We start from the raw sequence: 21926 nt of genomic DNA on the forward strand, positions 1-21926 counted from the left end.
AATACAACAATGTTTGTTTACATTTTTTTGCATTTTGTTTGTTAATCGTCGAATTTGCTTTTCAGTAATTCTTTGTTTGATGTAAACAAAGAAAAAAAAACAATATAATGACAATCAGCTGTTTGAATGCAACGATTAATTTGACATTGACGTGACATTTTCCATTTACAAGTGAAAATTTATTGTAAAAAATTTACATTGTTTAGTTTGTGGAAAAAAAATATTGAAAATTTGTGAAAATATTTGAAAATTCTTTAAAAAATATCAAATTTATTACAAAAAATATTGTGAGGAAGTGTAATTTAGCAAAAATTATGCTATAGAAACGTGTTGTAGATAAATAATCAACATCAGTAAAAATAAAAATAAATTTTGAGAAAAATTGTGAAATTATGTAAGTTTTCTGTATCATTTAGTGAAAAGTCAACTGCAATTTACGCAGAAATAAAAAAGCTAATTTAAACAGAAACAATTTTTTCACTTATATAGTTTTTCCACTTTGTCGATCGAATTGAAAAACAACAAAATATGCGTTCACGCAGCAATTCAGGCGTACGCCTGGACTATTACCAACGTATTGTTCATCGTTTGATTATGAGCCACCAGGAGCCCGTAACGGGTTTATTTCCAGCATCTAATATTAATTCGCATGCCTGGATCAGAGATAATGTATATTGTATATTGGCAGTATGGGGTCTGTCGATGGCCTACAAAAAGATAGCAGATCAGGATGAAGATCGTGCCAAATGCTATGAACTAGAACAAAGTTGTGTTAAATTAATGCGTGGTCTCTTAATGGCCATGATGAATCAAAAGGATAAAGTGGAAAAGTTTAAAATAACTCAAAATCCTTTGGATTCTCTACATGCTAAGTATTCTAGCAAAAACGGACAACCCGTTGTGGGTGATGCTGAATGGGGCCATCTACAAATCGATGCGGTATCATTGTATCTTTTGATTTTGGCACAAATGACAGCATCTGGCCTTCAAATTGTTTTCTCTTTAGATGAAGTATCATTTATACAAAATTTAGTCTTCTATATTGAATCAGCCTATTGTATTCCCGATTATGGCATCTGGGAACGTGGAGACAAAACAAATCATGGTGAACCTGAACTTAATGCCAGTTCTATTGGTATGGCTAAGGCTGCTCTAGAGGCCATGAACGAATTAGATCTATTTGGTGCCCGCGGTGGTCCCGCTAGTGTTATACATGTATTGGCTGACGAGGCACACAAGTGTCAAGCTGTTTTACAGTCAATGTTACCGCGAGAATCGAATAGTAAAGAACTGGATTCAGGTCTTTTATGTGTTATTGGATTCCCAGCCTTTGCTGTCGACGACCCACAATTGATACGTAATACCAAAGATGCCATCTTACAGCGTTTGCAAGGTAAATACGGTTGTAAACGTTTCTTACGTGATGGCTATCGTACACCTAAAGAGGATCCCACACGTTTATACTACGAAAGATGGGAATTGCGTATGTTTGAGAATATTGAATGTGAATGGCCATTATTTTATTGTTATTTGATATTGTTCCATGCATTTCAATCTGATAAGTTGGCTGTTAAAGAGTATGCAGATCGTTTGGAGGTGAGTAGGGAAGTTTTTAATTTTTTATTATTTAAAGGAATATAAATTAATAACTGCCAATTTTAAATGCTTTCAATTATTATAAACTTGATAATTTACTAGAAACCATAATATGGTTGTATCATGACTAGAAACGATGACATATAAAGTGGCATTAATGAATTCAATGAATAACACGGTGTGACAAAAATACATTATTAGGAAATTTTTACACATTAAGACCCTTTATTTAAATAATCTATTACGTTATCTGAAAGTTTTAGCCTCTTGCGATTTCGAAATTATGTTCCTTATGGCGTATTTAATAATTTATTTAAAAAATAAAAACTTTCAAAAATTTGTTTCCAGCAAATAATGGTTCGTGGAGATGATGGTATACTTTTAATACCCGAGAGTTATGCGGTAACACATGATACTGTACCGCAAGAATATCAAATGCCAGGATCACAACCCAGGGAAGTTGTAGGACGCTGTCCATTTTTGTGGGGTCAATCTCTATTCATTTTAGGCAGATTATTACAAGAGGCAAGTTTAAAAACTCATTTGAAACATATAAATAAACAGATATATTTGTTAATTTAGGGATTTCTAGCGGTGGGTGAATTAGATCCCCTCAATCGACGTTTGGGTGCTCAGAAAAAACCAGATGTTGTCGTACAGGTGGTTATAATTGCTGAAGATAATGAAATACGCGATAAATTGGCTGAATATGATTTGCATGTTCAAACCATAGCTGAGGTGGCACCAATTGAAGTTCAACCAGCTCGTGTTTTAAGTCATTTATATACGTATTTAGGCAGAAATCGTAAATTGGGTTTGACTGGTCGTAAGTCTCGTGATGTGGGTATATTAAGTACGAGTAAATTGTATTCTTTAAAAGATAGAATATTTGCTTTTACGCCACAGGTAAGTTAAAAAGTTTTTCATATATTTCTTAGTTAAGTTTTATTTTAGGTATAAAATCTATTATTAATTTTCTTTTATAGTATTTTATTTAATTTAATTTATTTTAATTTTATTTCTTTAATGCCCAATATTAGTTTGTCGACTTATCACGTTTTTATATCGCCTCCGACAATGAATTAATGATTGATATTTTAAAGGGCGAAATAAATTTTCTTAAGTCCGCTTGGGATTTGCTTGGACGTCCCTTGGTTACTTTAGTTTTGAAGAAAATTCATTTAGGTCTGTTTTAAAATTTTTATTTGAGTTTTTTTCTTAAATATTTGTTTTTGTTTACAGCATTATCAGTTATTTTTCTTATTATTTAAATTTTAATTGCAAGGGATGATGCATTTATTTTCTTTTAATCATTTCTGTCTAATTTGAATGTTTCTGTTTTATTTCTCGTATCAAAAGCAAGTTTTTATAGGTTCATTGTTGGTTATGGTACCTTTATGTTATTATGTTCAATTGGCAGTAGAAATAAATTGTTAAAATTATTGTTCATTAATATTTAAAGGAATTGGAAAAGGTGAAAATTTATTAGATTACTACATGACAGAGTAGTTAAACAAGATATTTTATTTAATACACTTATTAAAAAATAAAAATTCTAATTTTTGTTTTATTATACATTATATTTAAAGAATGATCTATTAAATTAAAAAATCTTGTTTAATATCTTCTGTATTATTATTAGATTTCAAATTGGTTATAGAGAAACTTGCTTTTGTTTACTGTATATTCCTTTTAACAGTTGTAGTTTTTTTTTATTTATTCTTAAATTTATGTTCAAACCTCTGTTACATACTTTAAATACCTGTGATATTTTTGCAATTTTATTATTTCTTTCTTTATTATTACTTTAAGTTTTATTACGCACACCAATAGAATTTTGAATATCATTATCACTGATTTGAGTAGTATTGTATAGAAAGCGATAAAGAGAAAAGAAAAATAAATAAAAAAAAACATTACAATTCATTTTACATATTATATATAAAAAATTATTTTCAAATTAATTTAATTAGCATATCGATTATGAAGAATATTACACCACACGTGATCCTGACTTGCTTGCAAGTAATTTCACCACCAATTTAGCTTTCCTAACAAATAATTGGCGTCATATGTTAGGAAGACCCACTATAACTTTAATGGCAACACACTATATGCTAGGTAATTACCCCATAAAAGTCCTTATTTAAAAGCAATAAATAAAATAATAAATAAATTTATCAAAATCAATCATACAATCATAACACAAAATAAAATTTATATAGTAAATTAAATCATTATTATTTTCGCTAAGCTTTTTTTAAAATCATTTTTTTGTTGCAGTTTTGTTTTTAAAAATATATTATTTAAACTACGCTATTTGGTATGTTGTCCTGCATGCTTAAAAATTTTGCTTTATTTAATTTTTCTTTTTTTTTGCCCTAAGTTTTTAATTTTTGTTTTATCTTTAAGATAATGTAACTAATAATAAAATTTTTTTTACCGTTCAATAGAATTTCTTGTAACTAATAAATTATTAACATAATTTCAATTATTTATCAGCGTGATTTTCTTTATTTAGTTTGTTATTACTCTAACATTAGTGTTTAAATGTTTGAATTGAATTTTCGATTTTGGAATGATGATAATAGTGATCAACCACAAATAATGAAGCCATACAAAGAATATGAATGTGTATATTCTAAAAATTTACTTAGAATTAAATAACATTACTTAAAAGCTTTAAGATCGTTTTATATGAAATTTAATAGAACTCCAAAGGACACGAAGATATTTTATAAATAATATGGAAATTCTCTGATATTTCTCATTCATTAAAGTCTCCAAATACTTTTCATGTAAAATATCGAAGTAAAGTTCCAATTTTCAAATTCGTATTAATGAACTCGAGTCTGATTTCATTCATCTTAATCTGCAGTTATACAGGAAATGGTTAAAAATTCTTTAAAATTTTAATAATATTTAAAAAAAATTATAAGTTCGAAATTTTGAAAATGTAAGAATTTGTATACAAATAAAACTAAAATTATATTTTTAAGAATTTTAATGATTTAGAGTTTTAAAAAAATTTTGAACATATAAGTTCAAATCTAAACAAAGCTTAAATCGTGAAACGACATTGAAAATATGGACTTTAAAATTCTTAAAAATTTTAATATTATCAAAATTTTTAAATTCGAAATTTCGAAAATGATAGAAATTGTCTGCAAAAATTCATCTTAATCTGCAGTTAAAAAAAATTATAAGTTCGAAATTTTGAAAATGTGAGAATTTGTATACAAATAAAACTAAAATGATATTTTTAAGAATTTTAATGATTTAGAGTTTTAAAAAAATGTTGAACATATCTAAACAAAGCTTAAATCGTGAAACGACATTGAAAATATGGACTTTAAAATTCTTAAAAATTTTAATATTATCAAAATTTTTAAATTCGAAATTTCGAAAATGATAGAAATTGTCTGCAAAAATTTCGAATATGGTTTTAAAAAGCGTATATTCTGGAGCTACATTAATTACACTTTAAAAATCAATCATTTTAACAGCTTTAAACATTTTTCGAACATATGTACATTCGAATTTTTGAACATATCTCAAAAGACTTCTTATGTATTGCGAAACTACATTGAAAATACTTCAAAATTCTTAAAAAATTTGAATTTCGAAAATGTTATAAATTGTCAACATTATGTTTTTTATGATTTAGAGATTATTTCGAAATTTCGAACATGCCTTAAAATGTATTTAATCTGAAATTATATTGAATAAACTTCAAAACTAATAAACATTTTAATTTCTCCCAAACTTTTAAGTTCGAAATTTGGCAAATTTAAGAAATTTAAATAAAACAGAAATTATTATACATATACATATTTAAGAATCAACATGATTTATAGATCATTTAAACGATTTTAAAAATTTTCCATAAAGTTTGAATTTATTATGAACTTAATTTCGAATTATGAACTAATAAAAGTTGTTATAAAACTATAAGCTTAAAGTACTTAGAATATATTTTTAACAAAAAAAAAAAAACCTACTGTAGAATATAGCTTCTTAGATTGTTAGTTACTCCTTAATGTAGTTTAATTAGAAATGTTACTAACAACTTATAATTTGTATGTTTTATAACGTTGAGCTCGTGGTTTATGCTAAATGTTTCCTTAAAGAAAAAAATACTAATAAAAATAATTTTTCTAACATTCCTAGATCAAGATAGAATACCCTTGGCCATGATACAAACAATGCGTAAACTAAAATCGGGTTATATTAATGGTACTCGTGTTATGTTGGGCAATCTTAAGGATTTCCTTAATACCTCTGCTATAACTGATTTAAGCTTTTTGGGCAGTACCGAAGATGGTTACCCCGATCGTTTACATCCCGATGTACAGACATATTTGGATGAACATTTGTTGCGTTCATTTAGTCATCGTAATACTATGAATCTAAGAGGTGGTCAATTGCGTCCCAGACATCTAAGGCGACGCATGTCCTGTAAGGGTGCTATTAAGAAAACTAGATCTATTAATGTGGATTGTAAGTAATAAGATTAATTTTTTGTAATATATTTTCCTTTAGCAATACTTTTTTTTGCTTGTAGCTGATAATTTGGGCATGGAGGGTCCTACACCTTTGACCGAAAGACGTTTATCATCAATTGTACCACCGCCCTGGTTGCAGGCTAATCAACAGACTCCATTAAATTCATTCTCCACTACACCTGAGGGAAGTGCTACTAATACGAATCAAAATCGTTCGGAAGTGTTGATACGTGAGAATATTTATCCAATTGATATCAATCATAGTCGTTCAGCTATAGAAAAACGCAGTGAGTTTGCTAGACAACAAGAAAGTGAGTGTTGTTGTTGTAGTCTTTGATTATTTTTTTTTTACCCTACATCACTATATCAGTTAATGATTTTACTTTTTCGAAAGCAAGGATTAAATTACAGTAAAATTATAACATTTTTATTTAGAAATTTTATAATTTCTTTTGTAAAATTTGTTTTTTTGTTTTGAAATACTGATTTAAAGAAATTTCATTAGTCTTCGGTATGTTTATCCGCATATTTATGTATGTTTTTATTGATTTTTTTTTAAAAAATTAGCTATTTTTATTTATTTCGCCACTTGTTTTCAAAGATTAAAAATTTACTTAATAAAGTTTTTAATTAGACGTGAAACCATTCTAGTGTGCTGTAGGGTACATTTATGTAACATTTTTATTATTATTTTACTTTCTACTTTTTCAGTTTATTATATTTGATTTAATTTTTCTTTTATTTTCATATATTTGCCATTAAACAAAATTTGTATGTATGAATTTATGCACATTAAATATTTGTTGAAAATGTTTTATTATTTCGGTTTGTGTGTAAATGTTGTAAAAAAAAACTTAACTTGTAAATAACAAATATGCTAAAATAGTCAACAATGTTCCTAAAATTCTTGTGCAACGCCATCGTACGGATACAAATTTTGCCGATACAGAAGTGGAAGAGTTAATAGCCATGCTAAGAGAAACGGAAAATCTAGAAGAACAAGGTGACATCTTACAATATTTGGTAGATACCCAAGGATTAGATTTCAATACAGGTAAGTTGTTGTTATTATAAAATATTTAAATATATAAACAATTTTATTACGTTAATTTTTAATACATGTTATTTAAATTTATATCTAACATACAATAAACACTTAATACAATTTTATTTAATTATATACATTTATACAAAAACACCACCGTCTACCATATGTCTCCAAAAACTACCTATGTTTCTCCCAATGTCCAATGTCTTTTTAAAATCATTTCATATAATAATTATCCACTTTATGTTTTCATTTGAACATCACTTTTCTCCTTCATATCATTTTCAATATCATTTTCCTCATTTTGGAAATTTCAAAATTTTGTTATATTTTGTTATTCCTTCAAAATTTGTTTTTTTCTATAATGTCCTTGTGAATTTATTTTTCGATTATTACCAATCATTAGCCGGCTTAGGACTTAAACAAAAATCATCATCGTCCTCTTCCTCCTCTTCTGGTAAGTTCAAGTTTAATGTCCTAAATTTGTTGTTATGTTGTTGACCCACCAGCAATTTTTTTTAAATATATAATCCTCCTACCAATACAGAGGCACTTGTAATTGTTTCTTTATATTCTATTACAACATTTTATGGGGCTTTTTGAAATATAATTTTTAAAATATTTATAATAATCACGTCTTCATTTTTAAATCTTGTGGAATGATAAACTATTGTTATGTTCAATCCTTATAAAATTGCAAACATAAGCAAAAAGGTTGAAATAAAGTAAACGAATAAATGTTCTAAAGTCTAGACAACCAAAGCTTTTATAATTTGTTCACAATAATGCAACTTAAAAACCTATTGCAAAACTGTAAAATTCAAAATGTACAGTATTTTAACTTTTTATTAAAAAAAATTAAACAAGTTTTAAAATCCATTTTGGCAACTCTTAAAATGGTTTGCTATTTTACAAGGCTTAAAAAAGAGGATGTGATTACTTATATTATTTGGTGTGTTGTATTTAATATATTTTTTTAGTGCAAGTAATTTTCTTTTAATTATTATGTGTATAATTGGGTATTTTATATGATTTAAGTAATACTTTTAGTTTTTTTTTATTATTTATACACTTTTTTAGTTTGTTTTATTATGAGATTTTATAAAAATACTTTTATCATCTCTAGAAATTATTTACACACAATACATTTAACATTTTATTAGAAAATACAAAATACAATTGGTTGAACGCCGCACTCATCACTGTTAGATTGGTGTAATTATTTTTAAAAGTTTAAAGGATAAATAAAACAACAATCAGATTACATACATACATATGTATATGGGTTTAACGAACTTTAAACCTTCTTTTTACAATGTATGCACCGAAGACAGATTCAAAGCGAATTCTTACAAAGTGATATTCATTCAAACAACTAAACTGTTTTTGAGAATTAAAAATTTAACTCGAGAATCGTATTTACCCGACTTTGTTTTAATGTGCTACTGAATTCATATTCTATACATTCGCTTTCCCTGGATAATAATGAGTTAAAACATCTCAAATCAATCTGGGCACATATCTTGTTCGTGCTATTGTTTCCTCAAAATCTCTGTTGCACTGAGTAAAAAAGAGATTGTCGAAAGATTGAATTTAAATTGCTAAAATTTAATATTTTTATATTAATTTTAGTTAATTTTTTAATTTCAACTGTAAATAAAGTTTTTTTTTGTGTCTCTTTTTAAAATATGTTTTGTTATCTTTGTATATACAGTTTTGCATTGTCAATGTCTAATTCTAAAACCATAAACATTTGTTCTCTAAATAAATACAATGGTGATCAATTAGAACAAAAAGCAAGAATTCTATATAAAAAGTTCAAAAATTGTTTATATAATTAATATATTTTTTTTTCAAAAGAGAAAAATTTTAATAATTTCTATGAAAAAAGAAAAAATTTCGAAAAATTTCTATAAAAGAAATCAAATAATTTTATACGAAAAAAGCCAAATTACGAATAATTTCTATAAAAAAAATACATTTCGATATAATTTGTTATTAAAGGAAACAAATTCTAATAATTTTTATGAAAAAGAGGAAATTTTGAAAATTTTCTTTGTAAATTTTCTATAAAAATCGAGAATATTTCGAAAATTTTATATAAAAAAGTTAAAATTACGAAAATTCTATAAAAAGAGATAAAATTTTCTAAAAAAAAAGAAAATTTTCGAAAATTTTTTTTAAAACCAGTTAAATTTTCGAAAATCTTTAAGAAGAAAATAGATTTAATAAAGATATAATTTCAAAAATTTCTATAAAAAGGAGAAAATTTCTACAAAAAATAGATAATTTCGAAATTTTTTCTTAAAAAAAGAAAAAAAATTTGATTAAAAGTAGAAATTTTTAAAAGTAAAAAATGATGTTTCGAAATTATTTAATAAAATGAAAAATTTTCGAAAATTTTATATAAAAAAAAGAAAATTTTGAAAATTCTAAAAAAAGAGAGATAAATTTTCTATACATTTTCTATAAAATAGGTAAAATTTCAAAAATTTTCTATGAAAAAAAGATTTTATGAATTTAATTTTCAAAATTTTCTGTAAAAAATACATCAGTTTTTAAAAATTTGCTATAAAAAAGAAATTTTTGAAATTATTTTATTAAAAGAAATTCTCTATAAAAGAAAAATTTTCAAAATTGTTGTTATTTTCAAGTATAAGTTGATCTAATTAACTCAGCACCATTGTAAATATTTACATATACATATGACCATTTAGTAGTTTGTCAAACAGTGATGTTTATAAATTTAAACTCCCAACACTTATTATATTTTACACATTGGAACTTGAACACTCTACACCAGCTTTTAAAAATTCTTAAAACTCTTTTAAAATTAAAAAAATAAAACTTTTACAAAATTTTCAATTATTTTAACATTTCTCTATTTAATTTTCTCTTCTTTTTCTATAAACTCTATATGAAAACAAATCTGTTTGGTCGTTTTGGTTTAAATGTAACTCTCTCATACTCACGCATAACTCTTCATAAATTCATCTTTATCTAAACAAATTTGGCTATTTAATTTAATAATAAATGGACTGCTAATGTTAATGCTTACAAAAATTAAATATTGCACCTTAAAAATAATCATATTTCATTATTGAAATAATAAAACACACTCACTCACATCTTGCATGTAAATATGTGTTAATGCTTTTTTTTTGGAAATAAAATATTTAAAAACAAAAAATCAAAAGTAATTGATCCAACCCTTGTGGAGGAATCAACATACGATGAGTTAGCTTTAAAAAGTACTGCTTCGAAGCCTCCATTACCACCATCTGCACTGTTGGTGGTGCCCAATGATGAGTCAGCATCTTCTAATAATACCAACAATGTCAATGTTATTAATTCCTCTCACTCTGAAGGCATGCTGGAAGAGGGACGTGTCGTTACTGTGCGCGATTTACTCAAGGGCTTATACGAAAAGGCCTGTCAGCAGAAACTCTGGGGTTTGGTACGTCATACCGCCGGTATGTTGGGTAAGCGAGTGGAGGATTTAGCCAAAGCTGTTACCGATTTGTTGGTACGTCAGAAACAAGTGACCGTGGGCATGCCACCGAATAATGAGTTTACCATAACGGCTCCCTTACCCGAAGCAGACTTAAGACAGTTGATACATGATGTTTGTATTTGAAATGTGTTTCTTTGGTTTTTAGTTTTAAATTGTAATTTATTTTCTTATTTTAAAGGCTTATGGTGATGATGAAAGTACCGCTATGTTGACACAAGAATTAATGGTTTATTTGGCCATGTTTATACGCACCGAACCACAATTGTTCCATGAAATGTTACGTCTTAGAGTTGGTCTTATTATTCAAGTAATGGCCAAGGAATTATCACGTACTTTGAATTGTGATGGTGAGGCGGCCTCGGAACATTTGTTGAATTTGTCACCTTTTGAAATGAAAAATCTTTTATATCATATCTTAAGTGGCAAGGAATTTGCTGTAAGCAGTGGTAGGTTTTTAGTTATATTTAAAATATTATTACTCCTTAAACTGTTGTTTATTATAAATATTATAGTGGCTCGTGGCAATCTATCCATTGTTAGCTGTAAATCCAGCCGTGTTAGCAAGAAGAGTCAAATTGGTTTGGGTGACCCAGAGGGTGAAGATGCCTTAATCGCCAGTATTGATGATAGACAGGGACAATGGTTACGTAGACGTCGTCTAGATGGTGCTCTTAATCGTGTGCCACGTGATTTCTATTCGCGTGTCTGGTCAGTTTTAGAAAAATGTCAAGGTTTGGCCATAGAAGGTCGTATTCTACAACAGAGTTTAACCCAAGAAATGACTCCTGGCGAGTTAAAGTTTGCCTTGGAAGTTGAGACAGCCTTAAATCAAATACCCCAACCGGAATATCGTCAATTGGTGGTGGAGGCTTTAATGGTTTTGACTCTGGTAACCGAACATAATATGGTACCAAATTTGGGTGGTATTATATATGTCGAACATTTGGTGCACAAAGCCAATCAATTGTTTTTGGAAGATCAACGTAAGGTTCAGGGTGATGCTACACTCTGCTGTGCCAAATCCAAAGATGGTAAGGAACAACACCAGGCCGCCTCTGGTATGTTGTTGTGTGGTGGTGCTGCATATATTTGTCAACATTTGTATGACAGGTGGGTATATCAGTGTTAATACTTTTTTTTTTTACTAAAATCTAAAATTTCTTTATTTTCTTAATTTAGTGCTCCTAGTGGCAGTTATGGCACTATGACTTATATGGCACGTGCCGTAGCTTTGGTCTTGGATTGTCTTCCCAAACATGGTGAAATGGAATGCGCCATTTCCTAATCATTTTATAAAGTATACGTTTTCTCGAATGAGTTTTATCTCATGCTTTAATTTTGCTGAATTTTAAGTTTGCTATTTAACCATTACAATAAAAAAGTGTTTTTAGTTGTTTAATTATTAATGTTTAGTTCTATTTTTTGTTTTTGTAACAATTCATTAAGAAATTTTACTCGAAATTTTGTTGAATTTTATGAATTTATTTTGTAATTAAGTGGAATAATCCATACATATATTTTATTTACATATATAATCTATTTTATTTGTTTTCTTAGAACAAAATAATAAAGTGCATAGAAAATTGTAATAAATAAATAATGTTTTATTTGAAACAGGATTTCTTATCAGTAAGCTATTTGTCGAGAAAAAAGATTGAAGAGTCTCTATAAAGAGATAATATGTATTTCTCAAAATTGTTTATAAAAAAAGGAAATGGCTTGGTTTTAAATAAATTTCTTTTGGAAAATTTTCTATTTAAAGATAATTTTTAAAAATGATCTCGAAAACTAAAGAACATTTTTAAGAATTTTCTATACAATTTTCTTACGTTCTAATAAAAAGAAAATTTTTGTAATTGTATCCATTATTTTCCCATAATATTCAATATTTTATTATTTTTGAAGGACAAATCTGTAAAGTGTGTTTATTTTTAAATATGTACATAAATACGTTTTTAGTTCATTGAAAATTTTAAGCTTCCATTTCCGCCTGTTTTCTATACAAAATTGCCATTCCGGTTCTGATACTTGTTAAACTCAAAAACTTGTTAAGCTGTTTGTTAAAAAATATATGGCAACTCGAAACGAATACATACTAGTGCTGTAATATTCTACTACTTTTGATTACTCAATAATACTCAATACTTTTCGTTTGGGTATTCAATACTACTCGATACTTTTAACGGTTTATTTTAAATTAAAAACGAGGAATTTTTCCTTTTTTTAAGTAGAGTTAGACCAGACATCACACCTCTTTTGAGACATTTTATTTTTTTAGATTGCGTCAATAAATATTTGTAACTTTTTAACTATTATTTCAGTTTGTTTGTTTGTTTGTTTGTTTGTTTGTTTGTTCTTTAAGTTACTTAGTATTCGAAACTAAGATTTATTTGGCCAGTAATTAAAATTATACAACGCCATCACCAATTCTAGCTAGAAAAAACTAGCTCATATGTTAAAAAAATTAAAATTAAAAACTTAGGTTAAGTCAAAACGAATGCACATGGCCAAATATGCACCTCAAGAAAAACTGTAACTCAGTACAGTTATCTGACGTCACACATTGGCCAATGCTGTTTGAGACGCAAAACTCTCGAAGGCAGAGCAAAAAGGACGGCCTGATCACCCTTAAACGATAATGGCAACGACGCACGACGATCTTCCTCCACCCAGAGCTGAATTACGAATGTATTATTTCAGTTATTAAATTATTTTTACATTTTGATTTGATATTGCTAAGAGTTGCATTTCTAATAATGATATGACCTGTATTAGTTGTAGAGCTGTATTTTTTCACATCATAGCTGTTAAATTTAAATAAGTTAAATCCATATACAAGTCTGAAAGTATTGAGTAACTACTTTTTAGTATTGAGTACCCAAAAAATAGGGCAAATACTCGATACCCACTACTCAATACTTTAACAGCACTGATACATACCAGTTCAAATTATCCAATTTGCTCTGTTTACTTTACATTTCCGTTTATTTTTATTTTTAACATCCAGATTTTGATTTTTTAACAAAAAATATGTATAGGAAATTTGAAAAAATTTTAGTTTTTATTACCTTTTCAATATTTTTAGCTCATTTTGCATATTTAAACACAATTTTATACTAAATTAACTATATCCGCTATTATTACCTGAAATTCCAATATTTTCTGCATCATTTCCGCTTTATTTCAGACAACATCCCTATATTTCAACTATATGGCAGCATCATCATTTATTTCAACTACATTTTCACTTCCCATAAACAGACATATTACAATTTAATGCAATTCCAGTTTTAAATTTATTTCCGCCTAATAAGGTAACTTCTCTTGTTGCTCATTTGTTAACTGTCTGACAAAAATTTCTCATGCGTAAAGACAAAAGGTCTGTTCATTTATTTCCCAGTAAATTCAAAATTTACGAAATTACTCACAAAATTAGTAAAAAGTAAATAAACGCTGTACTACACCATTTCCAGTTGTATTTCAGAAGTTTCAAATTGATTTTTAGAAATTTCTAATTATATTTCAAAAATTTCTAGTTATAATGCAGAAATTTCTAATTACGTTTCAGAAATATATTTTATATTACAGAAAATTCTAATTATATTTCAGAAATATATATTATTTATTTCAGAAATTTCTAATTATATTTCACAACTTTCTAGTTATATTTCAGAAATTTCTAATTATATTTCAGAAATTTCCAATTCTATTTCAGAATTTTCCATTTGTAGTTCAGAATTTTCCATTTTTATTTCAGAAAATTAAAATTGTATTTCAGAAGTTTCCAATTGAATTTTAGAAATTTCTAATTATATTTCAAAAATTTCTAGTTATATTTCAGAAATTTCCGTTTATGTTTCAGAAATATATTTTATATTTCAGAAATATATTTTTTATTTCAGAAATTTCTAATTATATTTCACAACTTTCTAGTTATATTTCAGAAATTTCTAATTATATTTCAGAAATTTCCAATTCTATTTCAGAATTTGCCATTTGTAGTTCAGAATTTTCCATTTTTATTTCAGAAAATTTAAAATTAACTTAAAAATTAATTCCTATTGTATTTAAGTACTTTCTAATTGTTGTATTTAAGAAATTTTCATTCGTATTTCAGAATTTTCCATTTGAATTTCAGAAATTTTACATGAAAATTCTATTAAAAATTTCTGAAATAGAAATGGAAAATTCTGAAACGCGCTCTTGTTTCATTATCTTCTTGCAAGTTGTTTTGAGTACTAACTAGTAACAGTACTAACTAGTAACAACTTTAAGTTATTGAACTGCAACTTCATGGGCTTGCAGTGGAACGTATGTATGTACAAAGTTATACATAGTCATTTAAAGATAAATAAAATAAAAGAACAAGTATACAGCATAGTCGGTCATGGCAGACATACATAAAAGGTATTATATTATAACACCCTACACCAGTTAACTCATAACCAGTTTTTTTAAATTCGAATTATTTTTTATAAAAAAGCATTTATGTTGATTTTTACTTTAATTCAGATGTACTTAAACAATTTATTGATGAACAACCAATTTTCTAAAAAAGGCTTTATATGGGAGTTCGGGTCAAATATGGGCCGATCCTCTTAAAATTTGAAGGAAAATTTAATTTTTATATAAAAAAAATAGGTTACAAATCAATTATACACCAGTTAACTCATAACCAGTTTTTTTAAATTCGAATTATTTTTTATAAAAAAGCATTTATGTTGATTTTTACTTTAATTCAGATATATTTAAACAATTTATTGATGAACAACCAATTTTCTAAAAAAGGCTTTATATGGGAGTTCGGGTCAAATATGGGCCGATCCTCTTATAATTTGAAGGAAAATTTTATTTTTATATAAAAAAATAGGTTACAAATCAATTATAGACGTTTAAGGCATATAAAACCTCACAATGCTGGCATAACTCTTGTCGTAGTTATGAGCTAAAAAGTCTAAATCGGAAGGTTTGATTGTATGGCGGTTAGATGAAATAATGGACCAAAAGACATACATATATGATCCAAAATATCTTCAAAATATCAATGTATCATGAAAATATCATAAAAAAGCCAGCCAGTTGGTCGGACGAGTATGTCTTAATCGTCATAAGAATATTTTTGGAAATGAAAAGGCAGCTTACAATGCGAAAAGAATCGATTCCTTGATGCAAATCCCATGGTCTTTGAAAGATGCTCTGTCAGTAATTGAGTTCACGCTAAAAGGTGAATGTAGCACAGTATATGATCATATTAAGAACACAAAGGTCATAGAATTTGGAAGAGTTTTTCTTGGACATTGCATAAATATTGGACTTTTGACATTGACTCAAGGAACAAAAAGCCCGCCTACTTGAAAATGGCGAACAGAATTTTAAGTGCTCACACTTATTGTGGACAAATTTTGATTAAAACAAGAACTGGAAACTCTGATGAATGCGGAAATTGTGCAGTATCATTTTTCCACATATAACCGAATTTTTGAATTCTATAGATGTTATAATGTAATCCATAGCGGTTAATGAGACACTTGTATTAATGAAAATACTATTGAATACTGGGCTATTTGTAGCTGAAATTACTTACGGGACAAGTAAATCTTAGTTTTCATTTTAGTGAAACGAAGTAACTTAATTCGGGTACTCAAATCGCATACCTAGTTGATATTACAAAAATTGTAGCACAATTTAAATGACCCGTTATGTTCTTAATAATTTTGTATATGATTTCTATAAACTCGCCCCTGGTGTGAACATCATAGTAAAAAAAAACAGTTTAGAGATTTTTTTTGAGAATTACGGGATTTTTGATAATAAATTTTGAATTTTTCTCCTTTAGGATAGGTTTCAATATTTTATATAACCGATGTGTCCCACTTTGAAAATTCCTCTTTATGGACATGAAATTTTATTAAAATCGGACAAACCGTTTAAAAACTGCACAATTATTTTTTACTGTTTTTTTTCGTAACTGTCTCACTGTGTGACATTTAAGCTTATTTTTTGTTGTTGTTGTTTTTATCCTAACTGCATTTAGTGACGCGTTCGACTTAATGGTGTAGAGAAAAAAAATAAAGTGAATTTAAGAAAAATTGAGAAAAAGTGTTAAAAAATCTAATAATATTATTAAAAAAGTTTATAATAAAAGTCAAAAGCAAAGTTTATTGAGTGTAAATAAAAAAATCATTCAAATGTGTTTGCAAAAAGTCTGCATTATGCAGTTTAATAAGAATTGCATCTGGATGCATCCTATTGTTAAAAATCTTAAAAAAAATAAGAAAATCTTTATAGAAAGTGTTAAAAAATGAAGTAAAAGTGTTATGTTATAAAAATATAAAGCAAAAGTTTAAGAGAAATAAGTGATAATATGAAAAAAAGTTGTAATACCAAAGTGATGCCCTTGGGTGTCTCAATTGTCTCGTTCGGTTTTCGAGGTGATCTTTAATGGTGTCGTTACTGCTGCCGGAGCAGGCATCAGTCTGAAAATTGTTTCTAAATATCTTTGCAAAGTTGTAGTGAAAATTTGATGACCTTCGGCGTTCTCCGTGTTCCTTTCCATATTAATATGATGCGCTTCGGTGTCTTGTCTGCTGCCGGAGTAGATATCGTTTCCTAAAAGCTTTGCAAAATTTTAGTGAACATTTGATGGCCTTCGGTGTCCTACATGTCTCTTCCGTTTTAAGTGTTATCCTTAATCAGCTCCGGCGACCGTTCCGCAAGGTTGCCGGAGCTGATGTCGGTCGTAATGTCTCGTTCGGTATTATCTTTGTTTATATTGCCGGAGAAAGTGTCGGTCGTGAATTTGCCTCTAAATGTCCTTGCGTGGAGTGTGAAATGTTTGTTTTTGTTCCATTTAAGACTTTCCGTTTGAAAGTCTATAAAATGTTTCGTTCCCTAGCGATAAAAACTGTTAAAGTCAATAGTCTATTATCGGCATAATATCAATTTTGTTAAAACGGATAAAGCCTTACAGGCACGTTTATAACACTGAGGTTGTATGTATGATGGTTTAAAGTGTTTCGACGTTAACTAAAATTACATGAGATTTAAATTTCATGTCTACTATTGTGTACTATGTACTTTTAATAAAATCATGTTTGGAACCATAATAATCTCCATCCATCAAAATATCAATTTGCAGCTAATTGGTAAGGTAAGTTAGAAATATCCTACTTTAAAAACAGAAGATCTTTTTCATGTTTCAGTTATTTGTTATTTCGATGGATTTTGTTTCATCATAAGTGTTTATCGTTTATTCATAAGTGTTTTGCTTATTAAAACAAGAATCAAGTTTAAGAAACCATAATTACAAACAAATTTGAATCCCAATTTAAAAACTGAGTGGTCTCACAAAAAAAAAAAAAACTTATTTTTTCTTTCTCTAAAGAATCAAATTTTAAAATATGTGGTTCAACTTTCGATCGGAATGGAATTCCGTTACTGAACAGAATATTTCATTTTTAAAAAACTTCTCCCAAAAACCAATTTATCTTAAAATAAAACAATTTACAAATGTTTAGTATTTTTTGTGTATTAATAGTGTTTTCAAATTTTAATAGTAAATTTTGTTCTGAAGAAAATTAATTTAAGTATTTTTTCTGTTTAGTGCATTTAAAAATACAAAAACAGTTTTGGTTTTATTGATTTTTTTTATAAATGTTCTTAGAATTAAAGACACATTTTCAAGCATTTTGTAAATTAAACGATATTTTCAATATACTTCTCAAAACAAAATGCTTAAAAGTCTAAGCTAAGCTGACTTTATTTGCCAAAATTGATTAATAGAAAGAGATTTAAAACAAAAAGAACATTAAATTAATCAAAAGATAGTACAATTAAACATGAAGAATTTATAACAGGAGGATCATCAGGGTGTTAACTAAATAAATGTTAGTTGGTTTGTTTGTTTTTCTAACAAAAAAAGTGATTGATTAAATTAAGTAGTTTATAAAATGTAGAGAACATCATGAGTTATGCAAAAGGATGATGATAAGTAAAAGAATTAGCTTAACAGTAGCCACGATCGGGTACACGTCTTCTGGGTGCACACTTAATAATATTATCAACACGCAAAATCATTTCGGCGGCCTCAGAGGCAGACAAAAGGACTTGACGTTTGACGGCAAATGATTCAGTGATGCCCAATTCTTTCATATCACCCACTTTGCCCTTTTCCATATCAAGACCAGCTGTGGTTTTGCCTTGGGCATGAGCAGCTCTCAATTCGGAAACCAATTGGGCGGAGTCATAGCCAGCATTGTCGGCAATGGCAGTGGGTAAAGCCAAAAGAGCACCTAATATAAAAATTAAATAAAAAGAATTACAATTTTTTCAATATATTCAAATTTAGCTTTAAAACTTACGTGCAAAGGCCTCCATGGCAATGGCTTCCTTGCCAGCTGTTTCAGCAGCCTTCTTCAATACTGCATTGGCCATTAAAGCTTCTGACGAACCACCACCATAAATAATACGTGATTCCTTAACTGTGGCAGCCAAAACGCACAAAGCATCATGCAATGAACGATCAGCTTCATCCAAAATTTGTTGTGTAGCACCACGAATAACAATGCTACAAGCTTCACCCATTTTAACACCACTGAAACGCAAAAGAGTGTCCTCACCAATCATAACTTGTTCAATTAGATCACATTCACCCAATTTAACCAAAGCAGGATTTTCAAAAGTCGATACAATTTCACCACCGGTGACCAAAGCTAAACGTTCAATGCCATCGAAATCGGCATGTTCAATAGCCATAACACCAGCATCGGCAAACAATTGTTCGGGGTAATTGTAGATCAATTGACGATTGATGAATACGTTACAATTGTGATTTAAGATCTTTTGTACTTTATCCTTCATTTTCTCTTTTTCGGCCAATTCCAAGTCAGCAATTTTAGCTAAACTGTCAACCTTAATGGTACTGCCGAAAACTTTGATTTTGTCAGTATCCATAGGGGTGTTGGCAATGAGGATTTTAGCGTTTTCAATCTAAAAATGAAAAGTAAATTAAGGTTTAACTCATTAGATTTACTAATGAAAATAGAAAAACTTAATGCACTTTAATGAATCTTTAAACACTTCACAACACAGTATCGATAATCTCTGATATTTGATTGAGGAAATTTTTATAGATAAGTATTTAGATTTTTTAAATGACTTTAAAATTAGGCCAAATTTTACAATTTTTAAAGAAATATTGTTCGGAATTTTTTGATGTTTTTTAATACACCATCAAACTCGTCAAAATGGCTGTGATATGAAATATTAATATAAAAACATAATTCACAACCAATTTGACGGTCCGAGAGTGTACAGAATTTGTTATTCTAAAAAAGGTATTTAAATGGTTAAAAGATATAAACAAACTTACTCTTTGTGGTTGGTGTACACCAGGTTTTTTGTCCAGCAAGAAACCTTCATCCAAAAATGAATCATCCAAGGTACCACCGCTCTTCTTAATAATTTGAATGGCATGCAATTCACCAGATCCCTTCAAGCGCAAAACAGCATCTACAGCCAAATTAGCAAAGAAATCTTTGTGTTGATGTAAAATCTTGGAGGACAATGTTGTGCGGGCAATATTCATAAGATCTTCCTTAAATTTAGCATCATTGGCCGAGTTGTCTTGTGAAGATTGGATAAGAGCTTCACGAGCTACCTTGGTGGCCATACGCCAACCAGCAATAATAATTTGTGGATGAAGTTTTTGGTCGATGAGTTTTTCAGCTTCACGCAAAAGTTCAGCAGCTAAAACTGTGACAGAAGTGGTACCATCACCGACTTCTTCGTCTTGGACGCGGGACATATCGACTAAAATCTTGGCTGCAGGATTGTCAACACCGACAGAACGCAAAATAGTGGCACCATCATTGGTTATACTGACTTTACCGGCTTCACGACCATGGGACACCAAGATCTTGTCCATACCTTTAGGGCCCAAAGTACTCTTAACCAAATCTCCAATAGCAATGGCTCCTATGAAAGAAGACAGACGAGCCATCTCGGCTTTTTCTTCTTGTGCCTCATTTTTGAGAACACGTACAGGATTTAAAGACATCTCCTACAATTTTCATTAAAAAAAATAAAAAAAATCGCTATTAGCCATAGTAAACATCTGGTAACTCAAGTCATTGTAAGAAGGCGTTAAAACAGGAATACGGCCGCTTTTTAACATAACCTTACTTATTTCTACCGAAAAATCTCTTTTCAATTAAATTTCTCTTTTAAAACCTAAAAATCCTTGTTTGCTTCTACAAAAACAAGAGAAAAATTTAACTTCAATAAACCAAGAGTATGATTCATCTTCAAACACGCTGTTTTATGTCTCATGCCGACCAAAAAACTAAAGTATGCCATAAATTTCAACTCAAACTGTTTAATTTTAACAATTTTCCTAAATTTAGCTGTATAATATCCACAAAAACCTTACAATTTCCTTCAATTTCTATTGCATTTTAGAATAATCTGGAATAAAAACCTCACGTGCATTTTTTCTTTTCTTCTTTTTTCATCCACTATTACACAGCTTGTATGTGAGTGAGACACTCATTCATTTTACCCCGCCGCTAATTGTTAATTTAATGATGCGGTCATTGTGCTTCTCAATACACATCGTTTTTCTTCATTCTTTAATTTTTTTTGCTATTCAACACCCGGCAATTTTGTTACGTTTTATCTTCACAAATATCACTTAAATTTATTATCATCATTTATCTAAACATTCATTGTGATGTAAACTCATAGTTTTTATTTATATTATTAAAGAATATTGCAATAATTTACCATTTTTATTGAAAAATTTAATTCACTATTATGTTTTCTGTTCACAGCCAAAGAAAACACCCGTATGGAAAAAAATGAAAATGGCGAATGACATGAGTTTGTTATACAGGGTTGTATTTTTGTTATTCATCAAAGAACCCTACGCCGACAAACATTAACGACGGCGTCGGTTTAAAATCGGCTGTAAGCCGGCTAAGGTTTCAGCTGTGTTTTTAAATTTTATAATGATAATTATTCAAGTGGTTTCATAGCATTATGCTTAAGTATTCTCCGGGATAATTTAACCCCTATGGTAAAGCATAAAATCTGTTCAGAGATTAAATGATCAGAGACTTCGTTTACATTTCTTTGACTTAAAACAACCTTCATAACATTAAAAAAATACAAAAATTACTCTTTAGGCGTGATTATAAAAGATAGTATTTCTTAAAAATACCAAAATAACACATAATTACCCAGTTTTACCCGTTTCGTTTGAATT

General features: G+C 28.5%; 2 protein-coding genes across 11 annotated transcripts; one reads left to right on the top strand and one right to left on the bottom strand.

Annotated features, from left to right (window-relative positions):
* Nucleotides 1-101: 101 nt before the first annotated feature.
* LOC119603157 (probable phosphorylase b kinase regulatory subunit alpha) lies at nucleotides 102-12249 on the top strand. 10 transcript variants are annotated; one of them, XM_037955102.1, is made up of 13 exons: nucleotides 102-394; nucleotides 490-1596; nucleotides 1945-2121; nucleotides 2179-2502; nucleotides 2637-2781; nucleotides 5767-6096; nucleotides 6161-6412; nucleotides 6988-7155; nucleotides 7556-7606; nucleotides 10518-10774; nucleotides 10842-11109; nucleotides 11176-11773; nucleotides 11843-12248. In XM_037955102.1, the coding sequence occupies exons 2-13, from the start codon at nucleotides 529-531 to the stop codon at nucleotides 11946-11948; spliced, it is 3744 nt and encodes a 1247-aa protein (XP_037811030.1). In that variant the 5' UTR covers nucleotides 102-394; nucleotides 490-528; the 3' UTR covers nucleotides 11949-12248. The 10 variants fall into 10 exon arrangements, with proteins under 10 accessions (XP_037811030.1, XP_037811025.1, XP_037811023.1 ...); XM_037955097.1 differs by having other exon boundaries at nucleotides 114-394; nucleotides 10347-10774; nucleotides 11843-12249; XM_037955095.1 differs by lacking the exon at nucleotides 2637-2781 and adding an exon at nucleotides 3570-3717 and having other exon boundaries at nucleotides 114-394; nucleotides 10347-10774; nucleotides 11843-12249.
* A 6046-nt stretch (nucleotides 12250-18295) lies between these two features.
* Nucleotides 18296-21601, bottom strand: LOC119603165 (T-complex protein 1 subunit beta). The gene is made up of 4 exons (XM_037955116.1): nucleotides 21446-21601; nucleotides 20034-20723; nucleotides 19024-19651; nucleotides 18296-18954 (listed from the first exon to the last, which is right to left on the bottom strand). Exons 1-4 carry the CDS (start codon nucleotides 21446-21448, stop codon nucleotides 18668-18670), a joined length of 1608 nt encoding a protein of 535 aa, XP_037811044.1. The 5' UTR covers nucleotides 21449-21601; the 3' UTR covers nucleotides 18296-18667.
* Between the last annotated feature and the right edge of the window lie 325 nt (nucleotides 21602-21926).

Source organism: Lucilia sericata, unplaced genomic scaffold, assembly GCF_015586225.1.
Source record: "Lucilia sericata isolate MDLA Ls3-8-SP2 unplaced genomic scaffold, ASM1558622v1 Contig000278F_arrow, whole genome shotgun sequence".
NCBI classification, from domain to species: Eukaryota; Metazoa; Arthropoda; class Insecta; order Diptera; family Calliphoridae; genus Lucilia; species Lucilia sericata.